The sequence below is a fragment of the Pseudochaenichthys georgianus genome, chromosome 1 (genome assembly GCF_902827115.2).
Source record: "Pseudochaenichthys georgianus chromosome 1, fPseGeo1.2, whole genome shotgun sequence".
NCBI lineage: Eukaryota > Metazoa > Chordata > Actinopteri > Perciformes > Channichthyidae > Pseudochaenichthys > Pseudochaenichthys georgianus.
The window spans coordinates 34,070,755-34,093,798 of NC_047503.1; the positions used below are offsets into that span (position 1 = coordinate 34,070,755).

A 23,044-nucleotide genomic window follows, 5' to 3' on the forward strand; every position below is an offset into this window, starting at 1 on the left:
CTATAGTTTCCATGGTTTCCCCACAGCAGCAAACGCACATTCATGACGTCCACTGGCGCATCATAAACACGTCGGATAGTGAAAGTGCATTCGGATTCTTTAAAGTACCGCAGTCTCTTCTCCTAAGTCCTTTTGAATTCTCCTATCCACTATCCCTTAACCCCGTGACGTTTCACTCAGAGGTCAAGGAATAGGAGATAGGGTTAGAATTTAGGAGCTGATTTTTGGATTATCGGAACGCAACCCATGAGTTAGACCCGAGTCTTCCTGACAGTTCACATTGTGCCGCTGCCTGGTGTAATTCAAATGTACCGCCGCGCGCAGCACAGACACACAGCTGCTGCCCTGCTTCAGCACCGGAAATGGAACTGCTGGGAGAAAAACTGACTATCAGAAATGTAACGTTATCTTTGATAATATTTCGTCTCCTCATTTTTCGTCAACAAAAGTAAAGAGAGATTTTGGCATAGTTTTTATTTAGTAAACTACATTTTCGTCTCGTCACTTTTCGTCAACGATATTGCATGATGATTTCGTTGCAGTTATTGTTTACTGCCGTCTCGTCATCGTCTCGTTTTCGTCATGGAAAAAAAGGTCGTTGACGAACATATTTCGTCATAGTTTTAGTCAACGAAATTAACACTAAACCCCACTGAAGTCAGCATGTCGTTGTGTCCCTGGGCAAGACACTTCACCCCAAATTGCTCCTGTGGGGATTGCCCACAGTATTGAGTAAGTAAGTCACTTTGGATAAAAGCGTCTAACAAGTGACATGTAATGTGATGTATTGTGCAGGTCCCTCATTTAAGGAGGCTGGTGTTAAATTACAGGCTGTTTTTAACATTATTCAGAATCAGCTCACTGAGCTTAAGCTTCTTTTAAATGTTGAGAAAACCAAGGTAATGCTTTTTTCAAAAGCAAAAAAGACTCCAGAGACTGCTTTGGATATTGTTACTATGCAAGGACAAGTACTAGAAGTGGTTACCTGTTATAAATACCTAGGTATCTGGCTTGATGATTGTCTTACTTTTAAACTTCAGCTCATTCATCTGCTTAAAAAGCTGAGGGTTAGACTAGGTTTCTTTTTCAGAAACAAGTCCTGTTTCTCGCTTGAGGCCAGGAAAAGGCTAGTAGTCACTGTGACCTTTTTACCTGTGCTGGACTATGGTGATTTGATCTATATGAATGCACCTGCCCATTGCCTGGAAAAGTTAGATGCCGCCTATCACAGTGCTCTGAGATTTGTTACTAACTGTAAAGCACTTACTCATCACTGTACCCTGTATGCCAAGGCAGGTCTGCCTTCACTAACTGGAGGCTCAGTCATTGGTACATGTACATGTTTATCTATAATGCCATGTTGGGTAAACTACCAACTTATATATGCTCTTTGATCTCACAGAGAGTGGCAAGTAGCTATTGCCTGAGATCCCAGGATGTGTTTTTATTATGTGCCAAGTGCTAGGACTGTTTTAGGTACTAAAGCTTTTATGTGTGCTGCTCCTCTAGCTTGGAACACTATGCAAAACAAATTGAAACTGAGCATTTTGGTTCCCTTGCATCATGTTAAAGCTCGGATAGATGAAATGTTATTGATATCTGTCATTGTGAATAGGTTGCTAATTCATACCCCTGTAATTATGTTGTATGATGTCCTTTTTGTTTTCTGTTGTTTTTCTGTGTAACCAATGTGCTGCAGGTCTCCCTTGAAAAAGAGATCGTTGATCTCAATGGGATTTTCACCTGGTTAAATAAAGGCTACAATATGTCCTCATTATAATATACTATTTCCGACTGTCAAGATTTTTGAAATAAGTGATACAAAAACAAACGTATATTGCCTGATACACTGAAAAAGGTTTGCTCTATCACTGTACAAACTGCCTATTATCTCTACAATCTGAAATAAGAACCCAATCATAAATAAAGGAACTTCCTAACAGGATCTGTTACCCAGAGAGAGTTAAGTGGCTGCTTTCTCGCCCCGCCTAAAGGGTGCCGCACTGCGAAGTCTGACATGGTAAAAGAAGGATTTGAATTGAATTGTATATCAGTACAGTAAAGTTTGGGTGCATTAAGAGTGTGCTGATGCCACTGGAGCATCTGATGCCACTCCTCGTTCAAAGGGTGCTGGATGATTGAGTCTGCTGTTGAGATAGTAATATGTGACTTCTAGAACTGATTGCTATGGAAACCGAAAGTGTGCTGAAGAACATTGAACACAAATGTATCTGGCACATGCGGTACATCATGTATAGGGCAGAATTATTTATAAAGTGTTCCATATACTGAGCTGGTTAGTGCATATACTGTATATTTCTGCAAAATTTGCTGTCAATGCATCTTTTTTTCAAGACGAGAATTCAAATGCAATCCCATTAAAGTGGCAATCTGGAAGATTTCCATTTAAATAAATGTCTGTCAAGTTAATATCTATCTCCCAATGAGGTTACACAATAGTGATGCAAATATTGCAGAATGTATACATTTGCTGTATTATGAACTGTGTATCTGTGGCTATATTCCCAGGAAGAAATGCTGCATTCAATTACTGCTAATGCAAACCAAACATTTCCTTCTTTTGCAGTTTCACATAAAAAGCATTTAACTGGCCAATCGCGAGGTGACTTTAATTATTATATATTTTATTATCACAAGAAATGCAATGTGTTTTTTTATGGAAGGTTTCACACTGGCTGCTATGGATCATTAAAATGCATCCACTAAACAACAAAACTGTCATTTTTGTTGCATTATTCATAGCTGATTAGTTAGAAATATTGCAGGAACAGCCAGTGAGCTGTTGGATGAAGAGCTGCAACAGAGCTACAGGATGGACACCTCCACCTTCTCAGAAAGGTAACCCCCTCCTTCAACACCACCAACCGCTACTTTCACTTTCTCCATGGCCAATTATTGCCTGACTTCTCTTGCTGCCCCCAGTATTCTGAGACATGTTGTATTAAACTACATTTCCTGTTACCATCAGTAAAAGGGCTAAATTAACCAGGACTCACATCGCAACTTTAATGTAAAACTCTTGCTCTGTTCTTCGTCAGTATGTTTAGATAGATGGATAGAATGATAGCTGGAAGGAAACATGCTAGCAAGAAAGAAAAGAGAACGAAATAATTCAACTTGTCTTGAACTCCTCTCCATTTCAACAGAAAAACTAAAGTATGTCATATCAAGAACATGGAAAACGCATCAGAAGTGGTTCTTTGGTTCCCCCTCAGGATATCATTTTTTCTTCTTAAGGGTATTGTATACAGTCAGTGATCTGTGGGGGGTGAGTTGAGAGGAGGATTTGCTCCATATCCTCTTTTAATTAATATTATTATCTACTGTCCTCTTACCGGCACAACACACCAGAAGAGGCACATCCACATGCAGCGGCACCGAGAGGCTCCACTGATTCTGAGTGGTAAAGCGTGGTATCCGGAGATAGCATCAAAAAGCCATATCAAACAGAAAGAACGCCATATAGTATTTATCACCAAACAAAGACACAAACATCCACACGCACACGGAGCCAGTGACGCGCAGCAAGAATGTGATGTGTTTTCTTTGTCATGTTAATCCGTTCCTTAGGGGTTGGATGCCACAATAAAGTGAAGAATAAATCACCTAGCAGAATTACTACATACAGTATAGATCACTCACACTGTACTTCAATCCTTGGCTCTCACCCTGCTCCCCATTATCCTGCTTCTTCATTATCATCTCCTATTTCTCTCCGGTCGCTTGCTCCCTATTTTCTCAACACGTTCTCTTCACTTTCCCTATTTAATCCTTTCTCTTTTTCCTCTATCAGTCATTTTCATTTCTACCTGGTGCTGATCCCTCACTTGGCTGGGCTAAGCGTTTGGGTACACAAGAGCAAGGCAGTGCATTCTGGGACATGACCTATGAGTTGGAAGTCCTATGAGAGGTTAATAAGGTTTTTCACTAAATGTAACCACACACCAGAACAGAGGTGAGGCTTTATTTTAGAAGCAGCTATCTCTATCTTAATTGTGGAATTGATGTTTTATTATAGACTGTTTTTTGAAATCTTATTTAAAAGATCCACAGATAAGAAGACTTGGAAATGAGAACTTAGTATTAATAAAATACTGGCTCTTTTCTTATCTGCCGCGATGCATATTTAATATCATTTTGATTTTAGTATCGGGGCAGGGGTTGTTTTTACTTTTAAGAAAATCCTGATGAAGGATGAGTAACCTTATGAGGACATTAGGTCTACATTAATTTTTCTGTATCATTAACTTACAATTAAAATAATTACATTACCAATTAATCTCTCCATGCAATAACGGTGAGATGCAGCCCACATGACACACACACACACACACACACACACACACACACACACACACACACACACACACACACACACACACACACACACACACACACACACACACACACACACACACACACACACACACACGCACACGCACACACACGCACAAAGGCTTACCTTGTATCCCTGGTTGATGCCATTAATAAACTGCTGAGGCGGCGGGCTCCATGTGAAACGGATGGTAGTCGAGTTTATAGCCAAAACTTCCACTTCCTGTGGAGGTGCTGTGGGAACTACACACACAGATCACACACACGCATTAACATTAAGCAGCAATGTGTCCACCACAGGGAAGTAGATGATTGTTTGGATACATTGGAAAAATATACAGTAACAAACCTGGAGCCCTGAGCTGCACAGGTACAACAGGGTTCTCAGGGTTATGTTTTTACTTTTGAAACAAGTGGTGGTTGGACATATAATAATAATACATTTTATTTCTATAGCGCTTTTCTTGAACCCAAAGACATATATTATACAGCACTATATTTCAGTATTTCACATTGATATTCAGTTCATTTTTTAATTAAAAAATATCTGCTTAGCTTCCAAAAGTGAAATGCCAAACCTACGCTGATATTCTCTGCTGCAAAATGACCTATTTTTTTAATGAACTTAATCTCATCTTTTGTTTTAAGCATTCTTGTGTTTCAGAGCATCAGTTAAGGAAATACTAAGTGAGAGTCGGGGACAGCCCATTCAGGGACGGGCGCTGAACAATGACGGCCTATAAAGACAGTGAATATGATGAATTAAAACCTCCCTGTCAGCCTTCCATCTGTGCACAAACTTATCTCGTGCCCTCATTGGTCATGTGCACGTTCGTGTGTGTTGGAGGAGGGGCTCTGTAAGGAAGTCTGAAGGAAGGGGCAGATTTTTTCCGGCTGCGTACTTTCAAATCCTAGCACACTTGAGCTGGTTTCTCCATTCTTACCTACCATACCTTTAATACATCCATGGGCCAAGTCCCCCCCACCTTTTAAAATGATTAGTTTATACCCCCCCCACTTTTACCAAGTGCAAAGTCGGTGAATCGGTCTATCCACTCGTCGCTCTTTGTAGAGCGCTGTGTCAGTGCTTCATTATCAAATCCATTCCACTTGTTTATTGTGAGAATGCCCAAATCAATGAAACTCCGTACCATGTTTTCACTGCTACTTTGTACCAAGGCAGATTCTCAGAACCGTACACATGAGTCTTACACATGAGCTGTACACATGCTGCGTTTTTTGCGTAACTGTGTCTTTGGTTGTAAGCCCAGTGGCGATCTGTTCATCTGTCATATCATACAATAAAGCCATCGAAAAGAATAGGATACAGCATTAAAAGTTATTCTGGGTCTTTGTGTGCTTGGCTGTGTGTGTGGCACGACGAGCACATTTTGTGTGAGCGAGCGAGCGAGAGAGAGTGAACGAGAGAGCGCTAACGTACATAAGGAGTTGTTTCTACAACAAGGAGGAGGAGAGCTCTCTCCTGTCTGACAAATCATAACGTCAGCTCAGTGAGGTAAAGGGCTCTCTGAGTGTTTAGATCGTTGACTTTAGTCTAAGTTATCTCATGTAAACAATTATTTCCAACGCACACCTTTGATATGATCATTATAAAAAACAAGAGAATAACAGGTATGAAATAATTCCAAGTCATACTATAGGACAGTAAAACAAAAATACAGTTTAAAAGGGGAGTGATTTTGAGTGAGGGGAGCATGCCCCCGGACCCCCCAAGAGGAGGTGAGATCCACCACCTGCCCAAACCCCCTGTCAAATTGTCCCACCCACATTGAGGATGCTTCCTTCGCCCATGAATACATCTATACATTCTTCTAACAATCAGTGATAAACTAGGAGACCAGTTTTTCTGTGTTTAAATTTGAATGTCAGTTCAAAGATTTGAACAATAAAAAATGAAATAGGAATTTGAAGTCGAACAAAAGCAAAAATAGTAATAATTGATAGATTAAATAAAAGAGCAGCAATAAGTCTGTTCGAAGCGTGTAAAACTTGCCCGAGGCATTCATCATCCACCAGAGAGTGAGATGGAGAAGACAGGGTGCTAAGAGAGATAAGAAATGGTGTATATATTACAGCGGTTTCCTCTATGAAATGTAGGGGGAAAGTAAACAGGATGCTGTCTGGAGTTAAATTTGGTAAACACAAGTAATGCACTGATTTATTCCTTCCTATCCAAGTATCGTCCACTTGTGTCTTTTCTTCACATGTTCCTTCATGGAAGTGTATAAATGTTCCTTTATATGTGATTATTTATGCATTATATAGAATACATCAAGGCAGCAGTCAGCAGAGAAAGAGGGTCCATGATAACGCTAGGCAAGAGGAGAAGAGTGTGACTGTGAAATGTGTGTGTGCATGTGTGTGTGATATACATACAGTATGTGTGTCGGTTGGCACATGTGATGGTGATTACACTGTAAGGGGTTTATGCTGATGCTACAGAGCCACAGAGTGATAAAGCACTGTTGCATGATGGGAATGCCCTTTACATCTTACGTTTGAGCCAAAGAGGCCATGAGACACAGAGAGAGAGAGGAGAGGGAGAGATAGTGAGAAGAGAGCCACAGGAAGAGAAGACAGAGAGGGAGAGGGAAGATGAATTGATGCTCTCCCTTCCTCCCCCCCGCCACGCTGACTATACTCCCGGGGATCGGCTTCTAACCCCTCGCAGCTCACAGCCGCAGATAAAACACTAAACTCTGTGCTCTGGGGGATCCTAATATACGCGTACGGCTGTGTTTGAGAGAGCGGGAGAAGAGCAGTGTTATCAGAGTCCAACACTGAGTTCAATCACATCCTCTCAGAGATAGTGAGAGAGAAATGTACAATCCATCGCAGACACTCTCATTAAAACACATTAGAATAATTAATGAGCCTAACTCCATCTCCCGAGTCTATAAACCTGTCCTGAACTCTTGTAATAATGACAGTGAGTTTTATGTGCACATGTGTGTGTGCGTAGTCCAACCTGTCTTTAATAATGATTATATACTGTTGAAATAAAAGTCCGGACATTTTTAGAAGAAGATTTACCCCAACAACTACTTCCTCTCGTCTCCCTTTAACGTCTTCACCAGTCTCCCGTCTTTCACTACATTCACATTGATTTATGTTTGAAAGACTTTGAAGTGTGTTCTTCTGCACAGCCATGTTTATTACAACACACTATAAGTATCATATAATATATTTATAGAGCAGCACAGACATTAACTTCCTCCAGCTCATCCTGTAGCACCCTGAGGTGCTCCTTGGCCTGATGGGAGGTGTAATCCCTCCAGCAAGTCCTGGGCGGCCCCTTGGGTCTCCTCCCAGTTGATTGAAGCTGATTTATGTGTTTGAGGGGACGCCTCAGGAGCAACTTTGACTTGAGTGTGAACTACATCAATTGGTTCCACTCAAAGCTAGAATCCTCATCATATCACTGAGAGAGAAGCCAACCAGCCTGTGGAAGTACTGCCGCCTGAAACTGTGATCTCAGTAGTCTATCCAAACACTTACAAAATACAGAACCATTATTAAAACATACTACCATTACAGAAATGGATGTGTAGTGGGTTTTAACTAGGGATTTATGCAGCCACATAATTGCTTAAAAATATATCCACATTAAAAGCAAATCTGGGAACATTTTAAATGACTGGATAAAGACAATGAATATGATACATTAAATCTATTAGGTCTAAGTTAGATTCCTGGCTGGAGTTGTTGATTCAGACCTGTAGCAACATAGGAGCAGTGGGCAGCTATTGTACAGCGCCCGGGGAGCAATGGGAGTGAGGGGGGAAGGGGGGTGTCCGGTGCCTTGCTCAAGGGCACCACGGCAGGGCAGGAGGTGAACTGGGACCTCTCCAAGTAGCAGTCCACACTCCATATTTTAGGTCTGCTCAGGGACTTGAACCGGCGACCCTACAGCTACACTGACTGAGCCACTGCCGGACATATCACGTTCTTTGAAATAATTTTGTTTGCTACGAATCCTATATATAAGGCCTTTATATCTATGTGAACTATTCTCTTCCTTATTATTAATAATACAGGTCTATCCTTTTATTTTGCTCTGCAGCTACTGTACTGTCCATTACCCAAGCTTACAACCACCGAAACGTGGGGGCCTTGCATCTTACTCATATAGGAAATAAGAAGTCATTGTGTGGGATCAAGTTTGGTATGTTGACTTATCAGCTCAAGTATGAGAAATAATTGCTGCCTTATTTCCAAATTTAAATAATCTAGTGCAATAAATATATTTATAGTTTTTATTTGACCATAAAGGAAGCACTTTAAAACACTCCAAGTTCGTCTCAACCACATTTTCCTCCAGGGCAACCTTATAACAAAGTGGGAACATGTGTGCGTTTAATGGGAGATTGCCCACATGTGAGGTCTTTTTGGTCCAGGATATAATTGACTCTCGGAGCGAGATAGATCTTACTCTGTGAACTTCGTTAAAAGAATGTACATTGAAAGTGTACGCTACTATAATGTTTATGCTAGTATACATTAAGTCTGGGGATATGTGTGTATGCATGGGTGGATGATTGACATAATGTCTCAAAATGTCTTGGTACATTTGCTTTGTCCTTCAAACCTGTGATATAAATCTCTGTGTGTGTGTGTGTGTGTGTGCGCGTGTGTGTATTTTGTTAACTCACCTCCCTGCAGAGTGTACTCAGTGACAGGACTGCTGTAGACGCCCAGGCCGGCTCCAGTGAAGGCAGCCACCTGGATCTGGTATTGAGTCCAGATGATCAGATCCTTCAGCAGACAGTAGTTGGTCTCTGGGCTGCTGATATTCTTCTCCTGGTAATCCCCTGGCAGCCCTGCCAGACGGTACCTACACACACACACACACACACACACACACACACACACACACACACACACACACACACACACACACACACACACACACACACACACACACACACACACACACACACACACACACACACACACACACACACACACACACACACACACACACACACACACACGGAAACTTGTTGTTTGAAGCTGAAGTGACGGTGATTCATTTTAAATTGAACATACACACAAATGGAGGTGATACCGACTCTTATCCAACCCCATGGGATCTTCAGGTTGAATTAAAGTTAAGCCTACAGATCTGACTATATATATATATGTATTACATTAAACCTTATTTATTATTATTATCTATTCACATTGTGCATATTAATATTGCACATGGGAACATTTGCATATTCCATCCTCTTAATTAAATAACTTCTGAAATTGCTTATTGCAACTTCTGTTATGATTCTTGATGTTTCTAGTACTTGTTTTTATCTCTATCATCTCTCATGCTTCAATGTTAAGGATCAAAATACAAACCAAATGTCTTGCATATATAAACCTACTTGGTTTAGATCATGAAATAAAAATAGATAATGAATGCATTATAACCACATTTTAAAATAGAAATTAGAACAAAAGAAGTGAATAAATACTTTGCACATAGCTTAAAGGCACACCCCAATGTCATAAGTATATATTTTCCTATTTGTGAATTCAGTAGTATTTGTAAATAAAGTATTTTTGTTTTACCAAACTACAGTTGTCAATGATTTACCCACAACAATAATGATTTTTTTTTCATCTTGGTTAGTTGATAAATAAGACAACAGGTCCCCTTAATGATATACAAATACATCATCATTAGGGTGCATACTGTATAAGTCTCTGAATACACATTGTAAAACAAACAAACCCTTTTCCTTTCACACAGTATCGCTTTGTTGGCCAACTGAGAGACAAGGATGTATTTGAAAGGACTTTCTGTTGTAAGTTGCCTGAATCATGACCGAATGCCCTAAAGAATAAAACTCTTTAATGCCTGGTAGACATCTCCGAATAGTGCACCTTCAAGGCCTCACTTTACTACATGTGATATAAATGTCTACTTAAAAGGATATATGACCCGACTAGACAGGGAGGTGTAATACCACTTTAGGTATTGTACATATCTGATGGAGCTGAATGGAGTAATAATCCACATGTCAGCCTTTTAATACGGAGCGTACCCCGTAACAGGATATTTCAACGTTTCACCGGCTGAGTCAGCGCTCTGTGACACATGCAAACTGTATACACACACAGGAACACACTCATGCACACTGATACACAAAGCGAGAGGGTGCTGGGGGCTGACAGAGAAACTGTATTGGAGAGGAGATAACCCCTTTCTCCTCTCCCTCCACCTGACACACTACTACTCACACTGCTGGAGGAGGGGGAGCACATATTAAAGCTGGAATGATACAGTAGAGATGTATGAGCGTGTAGTTTCATGTTCAACTGATTTCTGAAGTGGAGACCGACAATACACTGAACAAGGATAAAGACCTGATAACTTATACTGCAATTATATGCAAATTGTGTGTGAGGCAGCTGATGACAGTTTGATTACACCCAATGTGTCACACTTTAGGTAGACATCACAGTGAAGGACAGAGGACCAAGGGCAGCCAGAGCATCTGCACTTGTGTGCGATTGTTTGTGTGGCTATGAATCTGATAAAGAGGGATAACGGGACAAAAGAATATGGTGTAACCCTAATTACAATATACATGATTAGAGATGTTCTCTAAATTAGGGCGGGAACTAACAATTATTTGGTAATCAGCATTTTCAGCGATGTTCACTTAATAATCTTGATCTTTTTATTAAAATAAATGTCGGTTAAGCCATTATCTTTCACCAAATGAGGTAATTGAGATTATGGCCCACGGCCCACCGACTGACCGTCCTCGTATTTGCAGCAACACAGTTTGAATACCTGGAAGGTGAGACCCAAAAAATCATGCCTGCAATGACTGCACATCGTCAAAGGTGCACCGAGAACAAAATCTTTGATAATTTAACTTTAAAATGTCAGAAATTCTTAAAAAGGCCTGTCACAATACTCCAAATTCCATTGCGTGAAATTGCTTAATTTGTCTGTCTGTCAAATTAATATAAATGTTTTACATTTTCAGTAGAATAAAAAGGCAGAAAGAAATATGTATACCTGAGTACATATCCTCGGAGGACTCCATTCAGCTGGGGTTCAGGTGGGGGCTGCCACTGGACCATGATGGACTGGTTTGTCCGTCCACTGGCCACAATGTTCTTCGGAGGGGCGCTGGGTGCCTCTTCCCTCAGCATCAATCTGACACACACATAGAAAGAAAGAAAACACATACTTTTGAATATGTTTATTTGGTGTTTTGTAATGAGAACATTTGTATTCCTTAGTGTTGGCAGGGTATCTGTGCGTTTCATCTTATGTCCAACATATCACCTTTATGGACAGCAGCAGTTTATTTCTTAAGTCGGGTCAGACTATCTGCAAAAACATTATCATGTTTGTCACTGGAGACACATGGGACAAAGCGGCAACTTATAATGGAGAATCATCTCACAGCTTAAGCAGCTGTGATTAATTCCTATTGAATTCTGGGCTCATCTCTCTGATCCCTCGTTCTCCACTTGTGTCATGCAATTTCATTTGCTACATTTGCTTTTCATCTCAAATGGCTATATTGTTCATTTGTTTCAAACAAACCACCGCGGCTGCTGATGGAAACGTTTAACGCACTTCCAGCGCGCCAGAGGATTGCTCCTGGTAATGATCGAGCTGACACTGGGTGTTTAAAACAACAAATGTAAAAGCGTTGATGTGGTCGGTATAAGTTGAATCACAACTGTGTTTTATTAACTGGCTGATCATAACAACAAACATGCACTTTGTGTCTGCTTATGGTAGATTACTGTTTATATTCCTTTTCACTTAAAGGTGGGGTAGGTAAGTTTCAGAAACCGGCTCGAGTGCACTACAATTTGAAAGTACACAGCTGAAAAGAATCCGCCCCTTCCTTCAGACTTCCTTACAGAGCACCTCCTCCAACACACATGAACGCGCACATGACTTAGGTTGGCTATATAGTTCAGGGGAATTGTAAACCATACAAAACAGATAATTACCTGTCCAAGAGAAAAAGAGCGACCACGGCGTCAGATTTCAACTCGGTGTGTATGGGGGTTATTCCCTATCTTTATTCAAGAGCGTGGTATTTAAATTTGAGAGCATACTTTATTGATTTCCTTCACTCAAACCCTGTCATCGCACCAAAGACAAACCAAAGAGTAACCGCCCTTACGGGACGCTGTAATAAGTAAAGCGAACGCACCCGCAAGGACACCTGGCCTCCTATTGGTTGAGGGATTTTGATAGGATTGTTGCACAAAAGTTTCGAGCGTGCACAGAATAAATCTGAGAGCAGAACAAATCTGTAAGCAGCAATATATCTGAGTGCAAGCGTACAGTTTGAGCAGAAGCAGAGCAAATCTAAGTGCAAGCAGCACTATTTGAGTGCGAGGACAGGGTTTGAGGGAAATAAATACATAAAGTATGCTCTCAAATTTAAATACCACGCTCTTGAATAAAGATAGGGAATAACCCCCATGTGTTCCATCAGTAGTCGCCATCGTTGAAAAGCAACTCCGATATTGACTCTGGTTTGAATTCTCCTAGTTTCCACTTTGTTCCTAATTTGCTTCGTTACATTATTTCTTTTACCACCAGTAGACGATGTTGGACCTAACTCTGCCATGGTGAAAGTGGCCGCCTGTTGCTGGGAGTCATTGAAGTACTGCTGCAATGCACGCCCAATGACGGCACGCCCAATGACGGCACGCCCAATGAGGGATGTTAAGAGCATTCCATGAAATATAACAAAAAGTGTATCTCGAGCCGGTTTCTGAAACTTACCTACCCCACCTTTAAGGTTTTTCAATTTCAAAGTTATACACAATAATTCTTTGTCTGAGCAGTTTTCTATTTCAAAGTTAACCCTACCACAGTAGCCAAGGTCAGCCAGCTCTACAGTAATACAGCAACATATATTTAATCACTATTAATTGAAAATGAACCAAGAGCTTGTCTTTTTATTTCTAGCAATCCTTCACCCTCTCTGCCCTCTTCAACTCTCCTCTATGTCTCCAAACCCTTTTCCAATCTTTCCATTCGACACTTTGATCCCCTACTTCATTTTTTCTCTCCCATCTGCAAACTTTCACCTTTCATCCATCGTGTCCTTTGGCCTCAATTATTTCATCCGTCTATCTTTTACTCATCTCACTCCCACCTCTTCTGCGCTGTAAACCCCTCTCTACTACCCCCCATGCCCCACCGTGATTAAGGCTCCCAGCCCTCTCATGGTTGGTAAAGCACACAGGCTGAGCTGGTCAGCCTCTGGCTTTACTGTAAGCAGCTCAGCTAACGTAATCAGACCCATATGTGTCCACACACCAAACACATTTCTACCAGCTTAAGACAGACTGCTACATCCGATGGTCTTTTCCCTTCCATGGATTATGTCTGGAGATTTACATCCCTCCGCCCCCCCTCACTTCCCCTCTGTGCCCCACGTCTCCCCGAATGATTCTCGATGAGCTATTGAGCCATTAGCCGTGGTATGCCTCTCTGTATTTGTGTGTCTGAATCTTTTTGTGCCTATGAATGTGTGTACACCTTCATATGTGTGTTTGTGTGAAAGTAAGGGTGTGAAAGCTGTTAGCTGGAGACTTGCGCAGGCGGATATATGGCACAGGCCAGTGGTTTTACAGCTGTGCTTTACTTCCATTAGGTTAGGCACTGTCAGACAGCACCAGGTGCTGCAGGAACACACACACACACACACACACACACACACACACACACACACACACACACACACACACACACACACACACACACACACACACACACACACACACACACACACACACACACACACACACACACACACACACACACACACACACACACACACACACACACACACGGGCTAATGGGCCTAGTGTGAATGAGATGGCATTAGTGTAGCCGCTTGGAAATGAGGTATATATAATCCTCAACTATGCCACTGCTTTTGACTGGAATTGATGATGCACATTAATGCACACACACAAATGCATGCTACACAAACACCCACACACCCATACAGTATTGAACAGATGTGGTCATTCACTATTTGCCTCAACATTAAACACACACACGCACACTGGCATACTTATACTGGATAGCAGAAACTTCACGTGAGTTGCCTGATTTCCCTCCCAACCGTTTACGGGTAAATATTTCATACAGTGGGTTCAGTGTGAGGACAGCAACTTCACACCAGAGACGACAGTAAATATACAAACTTTAACCTATGCATACACTTCACTTTCCCTCTGAAAAAACATCTAACATACAAACTAAAAGATAAACATGCACTGAATCCAAACAAATCAAGCACAAACTGTAACTTTGTCTAAACGCTGTGTGACATACTTTTCTGTCCCTTGTTATTAAAGAAAGAGCACATTTTCCGCAGGAGCTTTACATGTTATTCTAGTGTGTGTGTGTGTGTGTGTGTGTGTGTGTGTGTGTGTGTGTGTGTGTGTGTGTGTGTGTGTGTGTGTGTGTGTGTGTGTGTGTGTGTGTGTGTGTGTGTGTGTGAAGGGCATGCATTTTGTGAGTTTCTATGCTGTGGGAATTACTAAAAGTTCTATCTGTGTCATTTTCCACAGTTTAATGCCCACTGGCTTTCTCTGTAAATCCACATACACACCGACTGTTAAAGTTAATGGTGTTACCGGGATGTTAAATCTGCCTCTATTCAAACAGGATAGTAAAAGTTTGATCCAGTGTGGGTAGGAAACGGGGAGAAATGAGCAGAGGACAGGAATAAAGAGGAAGAGAGGGAAACCATATATGACATGATTGGGTGAAGCCAGCCGAATAGATGAGATTATTTTTTTCTTGTTTGACACTTTGAGTCTTGTCTGCTTTAAATGTTGTGCTGTTTGCCTGAGGCTAAAAGCAGCACAAGCGGAGGACGCTGACACAGTAAGGAGACTTTGTCGGGGGAAAACAGAAGCTTTGTGCAATTTCTCACAATGAATCCAGACAAGCTGAGGCATACATTTCCAACTGTGCTTACTGCTTATATGTGCTTTATGTTTGTCACTTCATTAAAAACAGTTTGATTTATAGTGACATTCCCTCGTTGTTCAGTGACTTTTCTTACTGCATACCAGCAACAACGCTTCAAAACAAATCTGATGCTCGATGCTCTGTCCTTATTGTAGTGTGGTATGCCGAGCATAAGAAATAGTTCATGTAATAATATAAAATAAGAAGAGCATTTTGAATCAACAGTTGTAACACTGGCTGACAATGGTGACTGCTTCTTAGTCACACCTTTTACACAAAAAAGCAAAAGATTATCACAGCTTGTGTTACATACTGTACATATACAAAGCACACGATGATTTTACACAGTTAGTTTAGAAGATGAAAGCGGCAATGTCACTTTTAATGCTTCCCTTTGCTGGTCACAAAGTGATGACTGCAGCAATGCAATGATCACTGACAATGTTTCAAATTATTTCTATGTGAGTTTGAAAGCAAAAAACTTGCCTGACATTAGGTTTGTGTAGGTCAGTGGTTCTCAAACTTTTTGTCAAGTAATCGGCCAAGTTAACATTTATTAAAATACATCAATATGAACATGAGCATTCCTTTAAAAATAAAATAAAAAATCACTTTGCTAGAACAGTGATACTAAAACAATGCTCCATAAGTCTGTTTGCTCAAAAATAATAATAAATAATAAATAATACAATTGTGCAATCCCTTTGCTAGAACAATAACTTATAATACTTTGCCACTTTGCAATAAAATGCTGATATTTGGCAGAAAAGTGTGTCTTATCACAGCATTAGTGGCTGCAATGAGCCTGTTTTGCACAAGAATTTTTTTTTTTAAACGGGGTTGCAGCCCCCCCCCCACTTTGAAAAACACTGGTGTAGGTGATTGTGGTTGGGGGGACATTCTAACGTTAGCATTTAGCTTCAACTGGATTAGGTTTGGGATCTGGACTTTGGAAGTGCTTATATTAAATGATCTTGGGCAAGAATATGTAACGTTCCCATAAGGGTTTTGTTTTATGTTAAATGGTTGGGTTCACAAGATCCAACACGTGTTACGATAATACACCGTTATAAAAAAACATCTATTCAATTGTTCATACATTATTTTAATTGTCATGATGCTAAAATGACTTGGAATACAAAGTAACGTTGACCCTGTTATTTTGCACGTTAATACAAATATGAATAATGAAAGGGGGAAAAACTCACAAGACAATTCTAAAATGTATTTTCTTTATTAAATCTGTTTTATTGAATGCCTTGCAATGTCACAGTCATGGGGTTCAAGGTAGATTTCTGAAGCTACATCAATCTCTACTGTGAGAAGCTTCTCTTTTTCATTTAGTCTGATCAAATAAGATTTCTAGATTTGGTCTCATTCTGTTGTACAGTTGGTTATTGTTGCATGATGGAAATGTTTTTTTTACACAATATTAGATGTATGGATTGTACATTGGTGATATGAGTCTGGTTTGTCTTCATGTTTTACTTTCTTACACAATTGCTATCTAAGGGATTTGGCAGGAACATATAGCTTATTAACTATTTTTAGAAAATTCCAACTAACAAGGGCTACACAGTATATGTGGACGCAGCAAAAACTGTGATTGCAAGAATGTGAAATGCCATTTTGATGGAAAAACCAGCTGTTTCTCAACTGGCAGAGCTTTTATCGGAGAAAGCCTTCTCGCTGCAATCCTCTTGATAGTTGTAATAAATCACTCACTATGCTATAGGCACCTTTAACATCGATGCAGCCACAGTTCACCACATATCATTCAAGATTGACATGCTGGAAAGCAGAGGACATATCTCTAGTAAATCTTTAAAGCTCCTGCAGCATTATTTTTTTACATTGAGTGTCTGTTAGTGTGCATGTGATAGCATTAAAAGAGTATTTTATTTTCTCTCGTCAGTTAATACAGCGAGTGTTAATGTCTGAAATGTTATGATGCAAACTGAATTAAAAATAAGAGCAAAGGCAAAGAGAATTGAGACAGATGCTTTAAACTTCTGATGATGCCGGAGTGCCAGGCATTAATGCATAATCTGTCTCTCCTCTGTAAATGATTCCTCTTTAAAGATGGTAATGGTGTGAGTGTAGGTCATGCATGAACAACTCTGTGTGTGTGACTCCAGCTGGTGTAATTGGATTCGCCAAGAGAGATTCTACATTTAGAGGTAATGTTTTTCAACTTGATCACATTCATTCATATATTCTTATTGTGGGTAGATCTCCAAGGACACCTTTTCCTACACCAAAGCAATCATTTGCAAGCTATAAATAAGAACAAGTGAAGCAATACAGAAGAATAAAAAGTATGAATGAATGCTGTTTTGATAAAGACTTCTACAGGACAAGAACAAAATGGGAGAGTGCAGAAGCAGCTGGAAGTTCAAACTTTAATAAGGGCTTTTTGTCATGAATATTACAAGCTTCTCCTTCCCTCTGCCCTGTTCCCTCACTCTGCCCACATTACTGCATTTTGTCATTTGGAGCTCGCAGCTTCTGCAGGACATTTTCAATCCCTCAATCTCATGTTGTGTAAAGTGCCGCGCGCCTTGGCATCTACGACTGCTAATGTGCACGTTTTATCCAGGCAGACATCCAGCAGATGAAAAGCAAAGTGCGCATGGTTACATATGAGACAAACACTGAAGAAGAGAAGTATCTATCTGCTCTGATACACTAACAAGTGATAACTTGTCCATCTGCCAGCCTTTCGTTTAGACAAGATGAATGCAATCTATTCTCCAGCGCCCAAAACAACCAACTTTGGACTGTAGACTGGGTTGGACACAAACAATGCACTGGAACATGCAGGAGCAGAAGGGAGGCGCAGCAAGGACAGGGATAATAACTGCCAATAGGCTGAAGAGGATAAAGAAAGATAGAAGGAGAATACAGAAATATTCAGGGGGATAACAAAAGAAATAGAAGAAGTACAAACTGAATAGAAGGAAACTGAAAGGAGAGTGCCATCTGAGATGTGTGAATGTGAAGCGTTCAGAGTCCTGTTGTTATTGAGAGTCTATTTGGCAAAACCACAACTGGCTTCTGCTGCCTGGTCACTCTTTTCAGCCAGACAACACCGTGATTGTGTGTGTCTACTGTCCACTTTATACAACACGGCCACATCTGTTGTATTGTGTGTGAGTGTCACATATTTGGTGTATGTGCAGAATCAGGGGCCAAATTGGTAGTAAGCCTGCCACACCTACTTCAACCCTCGATCACTCTATCCAGTTCCATCAGTGCTAAAGCATCATAATTACCCCCATTAGTGTTTTCTCATAGGATAAACACACACACACACACACACACACACACACACACACACACACACACACACACACACACACACACACACACACACACACACACACACACACACACACACACACACACACACACACACACACACACACACACACACACACACACACACACACACACACACACACACACACACACACACACACACACACCTGCAGGGCAATCTATTTCATTTTCAAGCCAAACCACAGCCTCTCTTCCACACACACAGACACAGATCTTTTAATTTATAATTGTTGCTGTTCCGTTCACTGCATGCAAAGGAAGCAGACTGGCAGGGAAATACACACATGTACACACAAACACGCATGTCCCATACACATCCACGACAATGGATGTGATGAATATAAATTGCTCATTGCAAAGGAAATTGATTCTAAACAAAAAGAGATGCTTTGTTGGCCCTTGCCTTTTTAGAATCCATCTTTGTTTCATCAACACTCTAAATCCTGTGTCCCTATCCCTGATCATGGCAGCACACTCGCACACTAAGATGCACAAATTAGAGTGTGTAGGCGTGTGCACATTATCTCTTTTCACTATAGAAGGGTTCCAGGTTATTCATTCCCAGTTTGTGTAAGGCAGTGTGACCAAGTCTATTACACAGTGGTGGAACAGGGTTATACAAATAATGTGTATTTCTTACACATCACAGCAGTGCTACATTCTATTTTAAATGTGTTCATGCTATTTAAGAAAACCTTAGTCTTCACAAGTAAGTTATGTGTGTTTAATAAAGCCTATAGTGTGTGTTGAAGATTTGGGCAAATGATCAATGTGTCTTTAAATGTGCATATCATACACTTACCTCTGCGTCTCAGCGCTGTACTGACCCCGGCCCACTTGATTGACAGCACAAAGCCGGAACTGATAGGTCCTGGCAGGTGTGAGCCCGCCCACTGATACCTCGCTCACCACAGGATCGACCTCTGATAGGTAGACCTTCCATGGCGAGTCTAGACAGAGGACACAAAGATTAGATGCTGATAATATCTGGCTGAGGCAGGACAAACAGAGACACTGGGACACTCAGGGCCCATAAATCACAAAGAAAAGAAAGGGGGAATAGATAAAATCAGCAAGGAGGGAGAGAGAATCAAGGGGGGGGGTAAGCTTGAGAGAATTATAAGAAAAAAAAGATCACAGACCTCAATGAGAGAGAAAGTTTGCAGGGAAGAGGAGGATTAATAAGAACCACAGATGCTTCTCTATATTGTCGCCAGCTTATCTCTCAGTGTTCTCCTGAAGGAACCACAGAGACACTTTTACCGTCGCACCAGCCAGACGAGGGGTGTGTGAGAGAAAAGAACGTTGCGTGAGCCATTCAAAGCAAGGCCAGCGAGTGTATTAGAGCAATTGTCTGACATCAAAATACATTGTGTTTGAAATGGGCAATTTTCTCTAAATTACAATCCAAGACACACTCACACACGCATACTCTGAGATGAAAGCATGACTATACACTCACACAAACAGACACCTGGTAATCAGTGTCCCCAAAATGCTCATCCATTTTTCACTTCCTTTACTGACAAGACTATCATTATTTTGAATCAGTATTTTGAACACTCAAAAACACTGATTGCATGAACCTTGAAGTTATATTCCTGTCTCCATAAAGGTTGTGGGAATAAAGAGTATTTAAAACTACATTTATTGACATTTGTCCATCAGCTCGTGCTTGGCCCTGCCTGCTACAGTACGTAAACCTATCAACGTGATTAGCTTCCAGCAGGAGTAACAGCGACTCTAGAACCATCTCCCTACAATCTGTTTCTCCAGTCAGTCTATTACTCAATCCCTCTCTTCCTCAATTTCTCATTTGACAGAGAGCCGGCCTGCTGTTTAAACATCTGTGGTAGAGAGAGGGAGAGACAAAGAGAGAGAGAGGGTAGGGGTGGATGGAACATAAGAGTTTATTTATAGGGAACCTGGATGTACATTTACGCAGGAACACAATTCTCCATATGTCTGCCTCTTGTAAATGAGTGTGTGTCAGAGCATGGTAGACAGCGAGTGAGCAGCTGTTTGTCGCTCAGGGACTATAAAGTATATGCCCACACACACACACACACACACACACACACACACACACACACACACACACACACACACACACACACACACACACACACACACACACACACACACACACACACACACACACACACACACACACACACACACACACACACACACACACACACACACACACACACACACACACGTACTATTCTCAGAGAGCTCCAGCAGGTAGTAGAGAAGAGGGGAGTTCCCATCAAAGGGGCGGAGCCAGGAGAGCAGGACGGAGCGGGAATCAGAGTCATTGAGACGAGCCGTCAGGGAGCGAGGAGAGTGCGGCAGCTCACTGAACACAGAGAAGACAACAAAGTCCCAAAAACATGAGAACCAAGATTGATAGTACCTGACAGACCATTTGAACCAAGTCTTTGGAGAAAAGGTTTGACATTTGGGGAAAAGTAACAGAATCCACCATCACCGACTCAATGACCACCTGTGTTTTTACAGGGTTGTATTTTTCGTTTTTATTTGACTTATTCCCAGCCGCGGGCAGACTCCAGTAACCTCAATGAACCAAGCCAAGAAATAAAACATGACCCCTGTAAAACCAACGTATTCTGTTTACACCTCTATTCTTTATAAATTAAAGGGGACATATCATGCTATATTTGAACAATATATTTTAGGGCCATACCTATATAAAGTATATAAATATAGTTTTATTTTCAAAATACCAAACAGATCCTGCATTTTAGCCATGCCTCATTTCGCTCTATTTGCTCTTTCCAGCACTGTTTTTGCAAGGGGCTGATTCTGTGAGCTGCAGCTGACCACGCCCCCCTGCAGGAGAGCGGAGCGTGCTTTGAGATCAGCTGCTGGGTTGTCAGAAGAGGGGGAGAAAAAGAGATCTCCGTCCTCCGTGTTTTATTCTTATAGTGGCGAAGTCACGCCCATCTACTTCCGGTCCATGGGACCTTATTTCGGAAAAATAATGTATTGAAGTCAATGGAGAGAGAAAACGTATCTTTCGATCCCGTTTGAATTGTGCCATGAATTACATATATGATGTTTTTCAATCTTAAAAAATAATTTCCATGTCAAAAAAGTCACAGTTTGTCGTAAAACTGTTGAAATATAAGACTAATACGCAACTAGAAAGACTACAAATCCCAGAGTCGCGTAAGTGATGTCACCATTGTTTTCCTCTACTAAGAGATAGATTCTATCTATATGGCGCTGGTTAAGATAAGATAATTTTAACAAGATACCTGTGTGCTTAGTACCAGGTTGTTATCATACCAGCAATGGGTCTTGCTCGTTCTTTCGCTTCCCGTCTGATGAAAGGACCAGGAGTGGCTGGATCAAGTTAGCTACCTAGCTAGTAGCTAGCACGTTAGTTAGCATTACAGCCTTGTCATTTTTATTAGCCTTAATATGAAGTAACATTAAGTAACCCAAAATGTTAAACAGTAAGAGTAGTAGTCATATTTCGTGAGCCCTTTGAAGAGTACTCTCACCGGTGTGATCATTCTATAATACACAATTTAAGCCCGGGGGAGAAATGCTAACGCTAGCATCGGCGATCGCCGATCTTTTCTACTTCATGCTATCTGCACAAATGGTTGACATTAAACATTAAAAAGACCAGGCAGTTCAGAGAGAATCAAAGGAAGGCAGGCAGGCAGCTTTGCATGACAAACTACAGCGCCACTTACAGGCCGGGCATATGTACTACAGCGTCTCTAGCGCTTTCGAGCAGCAATGGCCGGCCGTGGCCAAACCTCTCATTCCCCTGATAGGTGGAGAATTGACCACTAAGCGGAGCACCCCTTTTGTGACATAGAAAATAATTCAAATCTGGATCAGTCTGTATCAGATCCGTTACAGCCCCTTTTTTTAGAGATTTGGGTTTAGAGGAAAAGAGAGAGGGTTGTATTTTCTGACAATTTGTGAGTTCCCTGACACACCGGGGACACATATTCATGTATAAAAGATGTACAAGAGTACATTTTGCATTATAGGTCCCCTTTAAACAAAGGAAATATAATGTGGTAATTTATGGTCTTTAAAGGGGCTGATACTTGAAGGGGCTTGTTGGTATTTAATTTGGCAATAAGATAATAAAAACATTTTCTTAGACAGAAGTTCAAAAATCATTACATTTGTGTTATATAAAAGAAGTTAATGTATGAATTTCCAGGACTTTTCAATAAACATTAAAGGGGACCTATCATGCAAAATGCACTTTTGTACGTCTTTTATACATGAATATGTGTCCCCGGTGTGTCAGGGAACTCACCAAGTGTCAGAAAACACAACCCTCTCTCT

General features: G+C 41.0%; 1 protein-coding gene across 2 annotated transcripts in view; it reads right to left on the minus strand.

Moving 5' to 3' along the window:
* The window catches only part of sdk1b (sidekick cell adhesion molecule 1b), a 281,269-nt gene that overhangs the window by 71,448 nt on the left and 186,777 nt on the right, over window positions 1-23,044 (minus strand). For both annotated transcript variants that reach the window (XM_034084739.1, XM_034084730.1), the window contains 5 exons: window positions 20,926-21,062; window positions 19,503-19,650; window positions 11,405-11,545; window positions 9,030-9,211; window positions 4,484-4,599 (listed from right to left, as the gene is read on the minus strand). In XM_034084739.1, coding sequence (XP_033940630.1) covers window positions 4,484-4,599; window positions 9,030-9,211; window positions 11,405-11,545; window positions 19,503-19,650; window positions 20,926-21,062 — 724 coding nt within the window. The remainder of the gene's footprint in view (window positions 1-4,483; window positions 4,600-9,029; window positions 9,212-11,404; window positions 11,546-19,502; window positions 19,651-20,925; window positions 21,063-23,044) is intronic.